The 16,709-nt window shown below is 40.7% G+C and overlaps 1 protein-coding gene across 3 annotated transcripts in view; it reads left to right on the top strand.

The window, feature by feature from the left end:
* The window catches only part of LOC124113028 (junctophilin-1-like), a 107,668-nt gene that overhangs the window by 45,209 nt on the left and 45,750 nt on the right, over positions 1 to 16,709 (top strand). For 2 of the 3 annotated variants that reach the window (XM_046473269.2, XM_048398788.1), the window contains one exon: positions 7,569 to 8,373. In XM_046473269.2, coding sequence (XP_046329225.1) covers positions 7,569 to 8,373 — 805 coding nt within the window. The remainder of the gene's footprint in view (positions 1 to 7,568; positions 8,374 to 16,709) is intronic. The other variant, XM_046473270.2, reaches the window with a different exon arrangement.

Raw genomic sequence — 16,709 nt, 5'->3', positions numbered from 1 at the left:
TGACTTTATAATGTTGTTGCTTGGCAGACGACAGTGTTCCGGGGCAGACAGGACCAGTATCTGTCGTTCCCGTCTATATTGACAGCAACACGCAGACAGCACCAATGCCAGTGTGGCATCTGAGAGGCTGCTTCGATGGAGTGAAGCGATCAGGAAGCTTGAATCGAATGTCGCAGACCTCTGATCGAAATCGATAGGTCAAGGTCACGGACATTAACTCCTGTTCCGTTCGCCTCGCCGTCAAGCCTACTCGGCAACGTCGACCCAGACAAACAGTAGATTGAACGTACATTAATACAAAACAGTGATGAAGGGTTAAATACACATGTTGATCATAATTCACATGTCAATCATAGTGTACGCATCAATCATAACGCTTATATAAATCATAATGTTTCCCCTTGTGTTCTGTACGCGGCGTTATGTAGCGGGATGTGTTTGTCGCGATAGGTGACGTTGAAATAAATACACTGTATTCACGTTAATTGAAAAATTTTTTTTTTTACTTTTCCTATACGTTCCTGCATAGTTGATAAGTCCACTGAAACATATGGCACCATGTCGATATTTTCGAACGTTATAACTGTGAGGTCAGACTGTGAGTATATTTATCAATAATGTGTGATTTTAAAAAAAATATCCAATTCATATACATCCCATCTGTTTTATCGTGCACTTTGTCAACTAGACGAGCATATGTTGGTTATATAATCCGTATGAGAACACATGTTGTTGAGATTCACGAGTCAAGTATTCAATCCAAACAGATGCCGCCTTCATTCGTCACAGCTTCGTTAATTTTTCCGTATACAGTGGACCGCCTCCGTGGTCTAGTGGTAGGTCGTCCACCCGGAGAGCGGACGGTCTGGGTTTTGATCCCTGGCCGCGTCATACTAAAAGACGTTATAGATGGTACTTGTTACTCTGTCTGGCGCTCGGCTCGGAGTCAGTATACTGTGTCTGAGTTATTCATGTTAAAATGCGGCATGGCATCTCAGTAAGTTATCACTATAAATTAGTCTGAACTAGAACAAGTTCTCACACACACACACACACACACACACAAACACACACACACACACACACACACACACATACACACGTGCATGCGCGTCGATATATTAGTGCAATAATCTTGCAGGCTACGTTAAACTCCATTTCCCCTCACCACTGAGTGACCAGTCCAAGAGGACAAACGGTGGGCAAATCTTCAGTGTGTCGTGTGCATCAGTGGTCTAGTCCAGGTCAAGATGGAATCTGCTTTATCCAATGGCTGGGGCAGGACTTGAGGCTAGTCTTCCAGGATTAATAGCCTTAGCGAAGTGCACGCGGGTCCTAGTTTTATTTCCTTCTCCCGTGAGCAGGATAAACCCCACCAAAGTATTAAATAATCCCTCTTCTGACCGCTACATGTGCGGGAGAGTGGTCGGACCCGGGCCGTCCCTAGGGTTAGAAGCTAACGGTCAAGAAATGGACACGCGATCTCCTTCTCGTGTTGAAATGTTTGGGCAGTTTCGGTCAATAGTCATTTATGTCCGCGAGGTCGCAGCAGGGCTACCTTCATTCACTGACCATGCAGATTGAGATACAGCTACAGAACATGTTACAGGGAGATTACACTCTGACCAGCTGTTAGTCTTAGCAAATTTGATTCATGTCTTTCAAATCCCACCTTATTTATCTGAAAACTATTATTGAACTAATTTTTCAATCCAGCATTTGACGATTACCTAATTACACAGAGACAGTGTCACAATTGGCACCAGTCATTATTACAGAAAACATGATTTTAGGGTAAATGTCGTGCAAGATAGAATCACTGTTGGCAGTGTTTATTTGTATTTCACGCTGGCTTGTATTTCAGTCAACCAATGGGTGATCAAGAAAACGATTTCTCCGGAACTATCACTTGATCTCACACAAACGCTTATTCCCAAGGGGGTTTGTATTGGATGATATGAAAGATTTTGTGTCGCTTTTTACAATCTGGCATTACAAAGTGGACACTATTCAGGTATAAAGATACCTTTGCAACCCTGCATCACAAGAAGTAACTGTTTTCTCGTCTCTCCGTGTCACAACACACATACATCACATGTTGCGAGGTGTAAATGTTTAAACATTTAAATGGGACATATCAGGTGTCATATTACAAACTAATCTAAGTGAATGCATATCACAAGTCACATTGACAGCCCTTGCCTTCTCCGAGGTCCGCGCGTTGTAATCAATGCATGTCTGTATCGCCGCCATTGTTCAGATTACCACTGTCAGCCCGTACGGTTTGTAATATCTACCTGTCGTTGTTTGCTGCCCATGGGATCGATACGATATTTGTATAGTAGGGAACAATACCTAGGCTAGTCCTACCTTTAGTTTAACCGCAATCGATGGCTTTGGTTACAGGATATAGTTGCGACGAAGGAGAGGCCTGGTGTGTCTACAATCACTCCAGTCGCCCCTTTCATAATAAGCGAAGCGTGTGATATTACCAATCTACGTTTCCTCTGTGGAACTGGCCAATAGAAAGATTCCTGGTGAGGATACCCTTTCATCGTGGATGTTAGAGATGCTATTAACACATCGGGGAACAAATTACTTATACAAACAATATCCAATTTACCAATAAAGGACTGTTTGTAAATGGGTTTTGCGTTGATGCATTAAAGGCTGTATTATATAGGAACTAACGAGGTAGTTATGGGAACAAGCTGATACGGTAGTCATGGTCCACATTTGTCCGAAGGTAATAGATAACTGGCGTTTTAAAACATACGTTAAGATGAGAGTTAGGGGGTTCATGTTATAATTTTATTATTATTTAAAAAATTTTTGTTTAGGGGTGAGGGAGGATCAGTTGTGTCTAAAACCATCAATAGTATATAATCATCCAAGTTGGAATTATTCCCATTCGCTGTATATTGCAGAAGTGGAGTTGAGCAATGGTCCCTCACTCGCTAGGTACCACAAGAACATACACTACATAGAGCCTCAAAAACCGCTGAGTAATGAGAATCTTTCGAAATTTCATCGTCTGTAAACCAGGAAGATCTGTTAGGAATCCAACATTGTTTTTTATGAGGACTCCGATAGCAAGGAGTAATGTTAAAGAGAGAACAGTTACCTCTCGGCGAGCGTATGGATCCGTTGAATGGGTCTGTTACTATATCGACTGCTGACACACTGGGGCTCAGCGATTGGTCAACAGACAAAACTGTTGGACAGTCAATACAGTTTACGTCGAGAATATACCAACGGGCTACAGAAAGGAATACTTATGTGTGACCTATTTCGAGGCTGCTTATCGATGTTGTTATCGGCATTTGCTACATAGAGCAGAGCCCAATCCTTGATCCTGGGTAGTCTCTTGTGTAGAAAGTGATGGCACAAGGCAGTTGGATCACAAAAGGAGACCGTTTTCAAGGACTCTGACCATCTTGAGTTGAGTGTCCTCAAACACTGCCACTGTATTGTTTAAACATTATTGACCTAATTTCCTGCACGTTTTACTCAAGCAAGCAGACGACTTCCGCTCCACGAACATTGACCTCTGTACGACCTTGACAATGGTACTAAGAGCAGACGACACATCGTCTTAAGGTCATACGTTAGCTTTAGCAAAATGAAACTTAATTGTCATCCGTTCGGAATGTTGGAGACTGATAAAGCGATTTTCAAATCAATAGCGTCAGCCCGACACGAGAAATCATCCCGTCTCACCGCCAAGGCGGTTTGCACCGAGCGTGCAATTATACTTTATTTTTCTCTTATTGATCCGCTAGTGAAAACAGTCTCATGTAAACAATCCTCCACTCTCAAGCCTCGAGCTAAGCCCTGAGGCTTCTCTCCCTGAAAACACAATGTAGTCAAATTCCTGGTCCTTTTACTATCGCCAAATGACCTACCCTGAGTTACTTCGATTCCATTATCATACTACTGGGTAATTTCAACGGCGGATGCTTGCGGTGCTCTTTGGATCGGAGACTCAAACCAAAATCAAGTTTTGAACACGAGGTGTTGTCAACAGGTCTTCGTGGACAGGTGACCTTCAGTCTGTTATCTTCAAGGTCACAGTTGCCGCATGTCGCTACTCTTGCGGCTCATTAGATGGTCGTGTTCAGAGGAGGAAAACATCCAAGGTTATGCACTTCAGTGAAGGACTTGACACGCGTTTGACAAGTGTAGAATAAACAGTGTGCAAAACGTGTGTTTTGTAGTAATAGCCAGATAGCATAACGATTTCAGCAACATTATTGCACGCCAAGCGTGTTCGTTTGAGGTCGATAGTCAAATCCACGAATAATATTAAAACACAAACCAGGCGAGTCGGGCAATCATTAAACAGCAGTACTTCGTTGATGACAATGTAGAGATTGTGCTCTATAAGATTATGAATTGAATTTACCGGACAGGATTTGTGTCACAGTAGCTTGAGACATGCCGTTGCCGAGTATCGCTGTGTTGTATATTTACAGATTTGGTTGTAACTCCGATAGTATCAGAAACATTACGCTCACGTGGACATGTAAATACTTTCTCCATTGTAACGTTCTCATGGAATCTGGACAATGGGCACCTAGCGGGCTGAGGGAGGAGCCGATAGGATCAGGACGGTTTACAGTGTCGGTACACTTGCCCAGGTCTCTAAGGCAATAAGTGTTAGTTTACATCATAATTTCTAAATAATATATGTAATAAGATCAAGTTGTCTCCATAAAAGACAGGAATCCTTAGATGCGCTGTCCGCTAATCAAAACTTACCTATTATAAGAATAGAATAGTAGAGCCTTGGAGCAAGTCTACAGTTTCGTCGGCGTCTATGCCCCACTGTCGTGCTGGTGGATTCCATTCTTTGGTTTGTCTTGTACTCCGCATCCTGCGGTGGCTTGTTTATTGTTCTAATACTTATGTAGACGACGCAGTGGGGAAAGGGAGTTTTCATATTCTGTTTCATTTGTAACCAAACTTCTAGATTGAATCCGTTCTTGTAGACACACCTGATAACCAGACGTAGATATACGTATGGTAGAACGAAGACTCTTTATTTATCGTTTATATTTAGGGAGGACATACCGGAAGACATTTCTGTTTGTTTGTTTGTTGTGTAATGCCGACATCAGCAATATTCCAGCTATACGACGGTAAATAATCGAGTTTGGACTAGACAATCCCGTGGTTGACATCATGAGCATCCATCCACGCAGTTTGGGTACGATGATATGCAGTCAACCAAATCGTCTCTTACAAGCACAGATTTCTTGGGACCTAATTCTAACCCGGAATCCCCACGGGTCTGTTCGAGTTGCAATTGCCCACGATAGATATATAAATATAGAAACATATAAAATACAACCAAAGACTCACTACCCACAGTATCAATACGAGCACGTATCCAACGCACGTCGCCTGTCATGAGTTGGAGTGTGGTCCGCCATTCACCGTTATCTGTTTGTGAGACAATTGTAAACTAGCGTGACAAAGACCGTACAAGATGCTAGAGAGCGGTGATGCTAGAGGACAACTAACTAACAGGGGTTCTGCTGCAGGTGCATGGGCAGACACAGAGGTGGGGCGCACCCCCCCCCCCCCCCCCCCCCCCTTTTTATTTCGAAAAAAATCTTTATTTCTGTATAAATTACCACCAAAGACAATAAATAGATCTTAATTGTGCACCCCCCCCTTTTCAAAAAAGCTGTATTCGCCCATGAGGTGCATATAATTTCCAAATCAATTCTTCTTAATAATCGTGTTATGTTTTAGTGTTCAAATGTATAACTTATGCCATAAGAACCAAGTTACAAACATGAATTGCCCCGACAGCGTGTACATCGTAAGATATCTATTTGCGTTCTCATCATACGTTTTATACATTTAATAGTAATATTAATTTCCCGACCAAATTCACTTGCATGCTGAGAAAAGCAGCTTGAAGATATGAACCCAAACAAACGTGCAACTGTCGACTACAGTAGACTTATCTCACCGTACAGCTAGGTATTAAATACAATAATGGAACAATCATCAGTCTGGCCCGTTAAGAATAACGACTTCTTGCAATAAACCATTTTCCATGACGGGTTATGAACGAAGGAAAGATATTCTTGGCTGACTTGTTCCTCGTGCATGTCCGTGATAAACCAGCCCCGAGGACACCCACGAGGATTTACCGATACCAGATAAACTGCCACTACGTGTTCTTAATATGTCAAACTTAACATTTCCCATTATCCCGCAATGGTCGTCAGTGCAAGCAGTTTATGCATGTATCATTCCCAGGAATCTATGAGGTCGCGCAGTTATGTGGCTCCGAGAACGCTGGCTTTCTGCTTCAAAGACGTTGTGATTGGACGTCTGCCACGCCGCTAAATCTTTCCGTGAAGACAACGTCTAAGAATAATATTTGTATCGTGAACTGAAGCCTGATCTTTGAGATAAGCAATTAAAATATCACGCGTTGGCAGTTTGAAAAATATACGTTCACTTATCAATTCAGATGTAACGCTCTATTTTTACGATTGCTATGCAAGAGTAGCGATTTCATAAAGGTAATTTTTGAAGGTTTACTCAATTTGCTATGTTGTGCCAAATATTACATTCGTGAACTGCAAGCGACATATTTAAATACTACACTCAGACTACCCTACACCTGCACACAACAAATATATCATGCATGAACGTAAACTATACACATATTATATACTTATATATAATGTACACAATATTCAACCATCACGATTTTGAATATCAGATCATTTTTGATTTATAGAGGAACCTTTGGGCATTATTAATTATATATTTATCGGTTTTCTCAAACTAAATCAATATATAACGGTAAAACATTTATCGTACATTAGCTATGAATGTAATGGGTTCTGTTTATTGAAAGTTTTGCATTAAGCTTGAGATGTGAAATCATTAACAAATTTCCAACATTCTTGTGTTTTGGGTACTGTTCATCCCTGTCTCGATATGTCTGTTCCGAACATAATGATGATGGCTATTACGAATATTCATTTATAACGAAGTACGTTCTTGTATTAAAATTGATATTGACGTTGGAGTTGTGAATGTCTCTTGTTATACTTGGTATATAAATACGTCAGGATATAACTTCGATATATCCGGATTTGATTGTTATAACATTGGATTATACATTATATATATATATGTGTGTGTGGGTGCATGTGCAGGTGCGTGCGTGCGTGCGTGCGCACACACATCTTCGATCACACAGTGTAATATCTCCATTCTGTTACGATAAATACCCCGAGCCTTTTCGAAACCACGGCCTCTTCGTTCTGTGTACTAACCCCACTCGATGATAAAAATAACCGTCCAATCGAAATTAAACTCACTGGGAGATAGAAACTCGGTGCGGAGTGGAATATGGAAATAGTGACGTCACTTCCTATCCGAAACTTTGGTGACGAATAGGGCCAAGTATTTATCACAATAGAATGGAGATATAATTCACTGGATATTCGAGGACGTGCACACAGGTGCTGATGCAATTCTTGTGTGTTATCTGTGTATATGTGCTGGAGATTCATGTTTACCTGTCTTTGTTGAAGGCACCTATCAAGGCCAGTGGTTACGGGGAACACGTCACGGGTACGGCGTACGTCAGAGTGTTCCCTATGGATTAGCTTCTCACTACCGCCCTAATGCACTCCGAGCCTCCCTCACCTCCCTCCGGAGCGAGAACGAGGATGAACAAGTGGTCAAGAACAGGGATCGGAAGTTGGACGAAAGTCGAGGCGGGTTTGTTCTCAAAGCCAAGAGCGATGAGACCCCGCCTCAACGCCGGAAGTCCATCTTCGACAAACAGGGGCGGTCGAGTTTACGGAAAACGCTTATGTCCGGGCTGAAGTTAAAAAAGCAGAAAAGCACGGGGGACATAAACGACTCGCCAAAACGTCAAACAGGTTCTGTCAGAAGTACAATCAGCAACATTAGTCACGTGAGCGCTGACTCCACGCAGTCGGGCATGACGAATACTTCCATGTACACTGACAGCAACTTGAGTTTTGTGAGCCAGGACGACATTACCGACGTGAACGTCACGGAGATGTACATGGGCGAATGGAAGAATGACAAGCGATCTGGATTTGGGATTAGTGAACGATCAGACGGGTTGAAATACGAGGGTGAATGGTATAACAACAAAAAATATGGATACGGTGTTACTACGTTCAAGGATAATACCAAGGAGGAGGGGAAATATAAAAACAATGTTTTGATATCTTCGGGAAAGAAAAATAAATTATTCTTGATACGGACCTCCAAATTGCGAGAGCGTGTGGATAATGCAGTGTTATCTTCCCAGAGGGCGGCACAGATTGCCCTTCAGAAGGCTGACATTGCCATTACAAGGTAAGCCATGTTTACTTCTCGCACTCTTCTCACATCTCGGTTCAGCTTGACGAACAATATGCAGTGATACTTAGAAAGGACTTGCACGGGAACATCATTCATCAATCACGCGTTATTTCAGAACAAGAGTGTCACGTTTCGGAAAAAGAACGACGAATACTTCAGTAATCTATAGGCGACATCAGATATCTTGAAAGATGTGCATAGATCCTATGATAATGTTACAGAAATGAAGCGATGGCGCCTTTAGGGGCGTGAGCACCGCTTCACAAAGCGATCTTAACTGCACGATTGTCGTAATACAGAGTATAAGTAGGGGAGATAAGATCGTCTTAGCGCTAAGATCGCTTTATGTAACGGGTTCCTCAGTAGTAAAAGGGTAGCTTTAGTTTTGAAAGTGTTCTATTTGAAACTGTTCCGTTTCTAAATACATCACAAACCTTGAGCGTGGTTCCTTTTTCATTGTAAGAACTCTTGTGTTCCCGGGAAAAGCCGTAGGTTACGGAAAGATGCGAGTGGTGAGGATTACAGTAAGGCTGCCGATAGTCGCAAGTAGTCACGATCTGTTCAGACGGACGTTGGCCAAGTATACAAGAGGAATTTTGAAACAACGCAGTGATTATCATTCATATTTATATCGCCAGTGTTTCTCTGTGTCCTCAGCGACATTAAGCCATGACAGGTTTCCGTTCGACAAAACATAGTTACGCATTCAGATTGGGTCCTATATAACGGGGGCAAGGGTGGCCCAGTCGACTAAGGCGCCGCAATTCGCTGTGTAGAGTTTGGCACCCAGAAACCTATAATGGTGGGTGGGAATCCCGGTTCGCCCTGATTTTTTTTGTAGATCTGTCAGCGCCATACCCGTGCTCATGGGTTTCACAAAAGTGGTAAGGTCTGAGACCTGCATCACTTCGGGCTTTCTTCCAACAACAGCTGACACGCCTGATATAACTGGAATACTGTTCCAATCTCCGTAAAACTCCCTTTCTCACTACTTTATAACAGAGCTACCAATCGCCATGTTACCCTGCTTTGTTCACATAGGTTTCCATTCTCCTTTAACTCTAGGTACTATGGGTCAAATATACATATAATACTCAAAACATGCGAAGGATTCCCCAATTCTCTCATACGACATGGCATGGCGGATTAACTATAGCAATATGAAAGAATCGGGTTGTCCTTAACTTATTTTCAGTAGAATAGAAAAACACATGCGTCCATTTACTGTATTTAGGTTCATATTATGTTAGATGTCCTGATCCACACGTTTCTGACAAGAGTAAGTACGGTTTCTCAACTTTTCGCAATATTCCAGCAATATCACGGCGGGAGACACTAGAAATGAGCTTCACACATTGTACCCATGTCGGGAATCGAACTTCCGTCTTCGGTTTGACGAGCGAACGCTTTGACCACTAGGCTACTCCACCGCTCTTTCTGACAACGTATAGGTTGCATACTGCAATAGATCTGTGAATCATCATGTGATCATTAATAAAACATGGTTGATGCATGTCATCGTATCGCAAATGCGTAGGTCCGTGCTCATGATTGTCACTGGATTGTCTGGTCCAGACTTGATTATTTACAGGCAGTCTTATAGCGGGAAAATTGCTGAGTGCGGCGTTAAGCAACAAACACTCACACACTAATAAGACAGCAACAAACACTCACTCACTAATAAGACAGCAACAAACACTCACTCACTAATAAGACAGCAACAAACACTCACTCACTAATAAGACAGCAACAAACACTCACTCACTAATAAGACAGCAACAAACACTCACACACTAATAAGACAGCAACAAACACTCACTCACTAATAAGACAGCAACAAACACTCACTCACTAATAAGACAGCAACAAACACTCACTCACTAATAAGACAGCAACAAACACTCACACACTAATAAGACAGCAACAAACACTCACTCACTAATAAGACAGCAACAAACACTCACTCACTAATAAGACAGCAACAAACACTCACTCACTAATAAGACAGCAACAAACACTCACTCACTAATAAGACAGCAACAAACACTCACTCACTAATAAGACAGCAACAAACACTCACTCACTAATAAGACAGCAACAAACACTCACTCACTAATAAGACAGCAACAAACACTCACTCACTAATAAGACAGCAACAAACACTCACTCACTAATAAGACAGCAACAAACACTCACTCACTAATAAGACAGCAACAAACACTCACACACTAATAAGACAGCAACAAACACTCACTCACTAATAAGACAGCAACAAACACTCACACACTAATAAGACAGCAACAAACACTCACTCACTAATAAGACAGCAACAAACACTCACTCACTAATAAGACAGCAACAAACACTCACACACTAATAAGACAGCAACAAACACTCACTCACTAATAAGACAGCAACAAACACTCACACACTAATAAGACAGCAACAAACACTCACTCACTAATAAGACAGCAACAAACACTCACTCACTAATAAGACAGCAACAAACACTCACTCACTAATAAGACAGCAACAAACACTCACTCACTAATAAGACAGCAACAAACACTCACTCACTAATAAGACAGCAACAAACACTCACTCACTAATAAGACAGCAACAAACACTCACTCACTAATAAGACAGCAACAAACTATCACACACTAATAAGACAGCAACAAACACTCACTCACTAATAAGACAGCAACAAACACTCACACACTAATAAGACAGCAACAAACACTCACTCACTAATAAGACAGCAACAAACACTCAATCACTAATAAGACAGCAACAAACACTCACTCACTAATAAGACAGCAACAAACACTCACTCACTAATAAGACAGCAACAAACACTCACACACTAATAAGACAGCAACAAACACTCACACACTAATAAGACAGCAACAAACACTCACACACTAATAAGACAGCAACAAACACTCACTCACTAATAAGACAGCAACAAACACTCACTCACTAATAAGACAGCAACAAACACTCACTCACTAATAAGACAGCAACAAACACTCACTCACTAATAAGACAGCAACAAACACTCACACACTAATAAGACAGCAACAAACACTCACTCACTAATAAGACAGCAACAAACACTCACTCACTAATAAGACAGCAACAAACACTCACTCACTAATAAGACAGCAACAAACACTCACTCACTAATAAGACAGCAACAAACACTCACTCACTAATAAGACAGCAACAAACACTCACACACTAATAAGACAGCAACAAACACTCACTCACTAATAAGACAGCAACAAACACTCACTCACTAATAAGACAGCAACAAACACTCACTCACTAATAAGACAGCAACAAACACTCACTCACTAATAAGACAGCAACAAACACTCACACACTAATAAGACAGCAACAAACACTCACTCACTAATAAGACAGCAACAAACACTCACTCACTAATAAGACAGCAACAAACACTCACTCACTAATAAGACAGCAACAAACACTCACTCACTAATAAGACAGCAACAAACACTCACTCACTAATAAGACAGCAACAAACACTCACTCACTAATAAGACAGCAACAAACACTCACTCACTAATAAGACAGCAACAAACACTCACTCACTAATAAGACAGCAACAAACACTCACACACTAATAAGACAGCAACAAACACTCACTCACTAATAAGACAGCAACAAACACTCACTCACTAATAAGACAGCAACAAACACTCACTCACTAATAAGACAGCAACAAACACTCACACACTAATAAGACAGCAACAAACACTCACACACTAATAAGACAGCAACAAACACTCACTCACTAATAAGACAGCAACAAACACTCACACACTAATAAGACAGCAACAAACACTCACTCACTAATAAGACAGCAACAAACACTCACACACTAATAAGACAGCAACAAACACTCACTCACTAATAAGACAGCAACAAACACTCACTCACTAATAAGACAGCAACAAACACTCACTCACTAATAAGACAGCAACAAACACTCACACACTAATAAGACAGCAACAAACACTCACTCACTAATAAGACAGCAACAAACACTCACTCACTAATAAGACAGCAACAAACACTCACTCACTAATAAGACAGCAACAAACACTCACTCACTAATAAGACAGCAACAAACACTCACTCACTAATAAGACAGCAACAAACACTCACTCACTAATAAGACAGCAACAAACTATCACACACTAATAAGACAGCAACAAACACTCACTCACTAATAAGACAGCAACAAACACTCACACACTAATAAGACAGCAACAAACACTCACTCACTAATAAGACAGCAACAAACACTCAATCACTAATAAGACAGCAACAAACACTCACTCACTAATAAGACAGCAACAAACACTCACACACTAATAAGACAGCAACAAACACTCACTCACTAATAAGACAGCAACAAACACTCACACACTAATAAGACAGCAACAAACACTCACACACTAATAAGACAGCAACAAACACTCACTCACTAATAAGACAGCAACAAACACTCACTCACTAATAAGACAGCAACAAACACTCACTCACTAATAAGACAGCAACAAACACTCACACACTAATAAGACAGCAACAAACACTCACTCACTAATAAGACAGCAACAAACACTCACTCACTAATAAGACAGCAACAAACACTCACTCACTAATAAGACAGCAACAAACACTCACTCACTAATAAGACAGCAACAAACACTCACTCACTAATAAGACAGCAACAAACACTCACACACTAATAAGACAGCAACAAACACTCACTCACTAATAAGACAGCAACAAACACTCACTCACTAATAAGACAGCAACAAACACTCACTCACTAATAAGACAGCAACAAACACTCACTCACTAATAAGACAGCAACAAACACTCACACACTAATAAGACAGCAACAAACACTCACTCACTAATAAGACAGCAACAAACACTCACTCACTAATAAGACAGCAACAAACACTCACTCACTAATAAGACAGCAACAAACACTCACTCACTAATAAGACAGCAACAAACACTCACTCACTAATAAGACAGCAACAAACACTCACTCACTAATAAGACAGCAACAAACACTCACTCACTAATAAGACAGCAACAAACACTCACTCACTAATAAGACAGCAACAAACACTCACACACTAATAAGACAGCAACAAACACTCACTCACTAATAAGACAGCAACAAACACTCACTCACTAATAAGACAGCAACAAACACTCACTCACTAATAAGACAGCAACAAACACTCACACACTAATAAGACAGCAACAAACACTCACACACTAATAAGACAGCAACAAACACTCACTCACTAATAAGACAGCAACAAACACTCACACACTAATAAGACAGCAACAAACACTCACTCACTAATAAGACAGCAACAAACACTCACACACTAATAAGACAGCAACAAACACTCACTCACTAATAAGACAGCAACAAACACTCACTCACTAATAAGACAGCAACAAACACTCACTCACTAATAAGACAGCAACAAACACTCACACACTAATAAGACAGCAACAAACACTCACACACTAATAAGACAGCAACAAACACTCACTCACTAAGACAGCGTGAGTGACTAAATGTATTATTTTGGCGGGTTTGGCATTTACCATTGATGGCAATAACAGGTTAAGTGGATGCCACATCGCCCATCGCTCTGAGGATTCGTGTAGAACTGCAGGTAAATCTTCTTTTACGACAGAAAACAAGCCATTTTGAGACTGGTACGCTTCCTTTTAACGTGTATTTGCTGTGGCATCTGTGAAGAAACACATCCGGGTACTGAATTGAATATCCCGTGTTGGGTCATGGAATGTTAGTGCTTCAGGTGGAGTGATGAACGGGCACTCTGTGTCTTGAGACAAGAGATGAGGTGAAATAGGGTTTAACGTCGCGTTCAAGATGATTACACTTATATAGCGAAGTCCAAGCACGTGTGTGTGGCTGCTTGTACCAGTCCGGACAAATTTCGGTTTTATAGTCTGACTCTCGGCAGGGCAACAACAAGTACCATATTTTAACGTATTTTGATAATGACGCGGCCGGGGATCGAACCCCCCGACCTTCCGGTTTCCGGGCAGACGCTCTACCACGGAGGCGTCGTCTTGGAAGCGATGTTTCACTGCACTTTACTTTTCCCTACATTTTTTTCAATTTCATAAAAAAAACCATTAAGTGGGGCAACTAGAATACTCAAAGGAGCGATGTTATGCATATAGCATTAAGCATTAAGCATTAAGCATTCATGTATATTTGATGAGCAAAAAAAACCAGTCATCCATTAACAAAAGGTGCAGTCTCGTCTGGGCAGTCCTCTATAATATGACTGGAATGTGGCTAAAAGTGAAAAATAAAATCGCTCTCTTTTGTCCGGTTAAGTATTCAAAACAAATCCGTTACACCCAGGTCACGCATTGTCAAATATAAAGCATCTACGACAGAGAACAATCAGTCTCAGTGTATATCTGCCGATCATTCCATTGGGCGCAAAAGACATAACAGTGGTGAAAATAATATGAATGGATCACTGAAAAGCATTGATGACACTTGGCGTTCGCTAAAAGGATGAGTATGTCCTGCTCTACCGGTAGCATCAGCCAGCCTTATAGGTTAGTGGTCTTTTACTTGCGTACCTTCCATGGCTTGGACTTCATGGCTGCTTTTGTTGACTTCGGGCTTTAATTCATGTTCAATCCAAGGAATCACTTCTGAAGAAGATTTTTCAATGGCTTCTTCCTACGTCCGCTACGGCTTGGCTTCCATGAGGTCGCAGTTCAATAACATACGCACAAGAAGTGTCTTCAGTAGGCTACAAGTGAGGCACCATCTTGTTGGGAGATTGGTATCATAATCCTACTTCAAAACGTCCATATTTCGTTATCCAGATTATGATATTCCGGGTATCTTGATGGAACCGCGAGATTCCAGATTAATGGAGTTATTATATTTTAATGCTCCATTATTGATCGTGACAAGTTACCGTATAAAACAATTGTTCACATATTTTTTTTATTAGAATTACAATATTCGTGAAGATGTATAAAATAATTCACACTCACCGCCATAAGTTAGTTAAATGCCTTGTTGGTTCCATAAATATTTATGAATAAATGCATTATTTCTTTCGTATTTCTATATTTACCGTTACTGTGCCCAACTGCTGATTTTACCGTTATGTAGCACAAGCAATTTATGACATTTAAAGGGTTCAGTGAAATATATTTTAAGCACAGCATGACTCTTAACAGGCATCGTGGTCATAACGGTACGGTTATAACTTCATTTATACTTAGTCCAAGTTTTGTAATGAGCGCCGCGTTCAGTCGATGAACGTAATGGATAACAAGCTATATATGTAAATTCATTATGGCAAGAAATAGGATATGTAATTCGATATATTCTGGTACAACGGGATAAGACTATGTTTTAACCCCTCTGCTATTTTGTCTGACACAATAAGGCATGTGATTATTACATACACCTTTCAATATGTTGCGCCATTTATGTACAGCCGCTGAGAACGGTGAGGTTTTCTCGCATCTAAACAGATGGTTTGAATACAAAATAAGCAGACTGCCAGTCGGGAGAACTAATTTGCGAATACCTGTAGAAGAAAACAGTACACCATGGCGGTTAAAGATTTCATTGATGATAAAGATATTGTTTTGAATGTATATTTACAATCCTAGTTATATATATACCTGTAGATAAGGATTAGGGTTTCAATATACCATGGTACCTGTCGTGCAGACCGCGTACATTATAAGACCATCGCTTGATATGGATTATATTGACATTCTGCGTGTGTTCATTGCAAAACGAAATCTACATATATGTGCACGTATATATGTCAAGTATTATTCGATAATGCAAATCATATCAATTATTTTGTATATTCGCCATATATATTAATAACGCTTTCCAGAAGGACGGTAAATGCAACATTCGTGTTAATGACCTGTCATATCAGTCCTGGGCTTCTGTTGTTTTGTGTGATGCTGTGTTCAGTTCTGTGATGCTCTGTTGCGTTCTGTGATGCTCTGTTATGTTCTGTGATGCACTGTTGCGTTCTGTGATGCACTGTGAACATACCATGGTCATGCTTTGCGTACTATCCAGGGAGTATAGCCGGTTAAGTAAATTCCTGATTTATGAATAATTTGGCATCTGGTGTATATAATTTTTTATTATCAAAGCAGTATTTGCATGGACGTATTCTGTGGATGTCTAAACGTGGGATAACCTTTCTACACCGTAATAGTAGTAT

The sequence above is a fragment of the Haliotis rufescens genome, unplaced genomic scaffold (genome assembly GCF_023055435.1).
Source record: "Haliotis rufescens isolate VD_foot unplaced genomic scaffold, xgHalRufe1.0.p SCAF_19, whole genome shotgun sequence".
Taxonomy (NCBI): Eukaryota; Metazoa; Mollusca; class Gastropoda; order Lepetellida; family Haliotidae; genus Haliotis; species Haliotis rufescens.
This window is presented reverse-complemented; position numbering and strand designations above follow the sequence as displayed.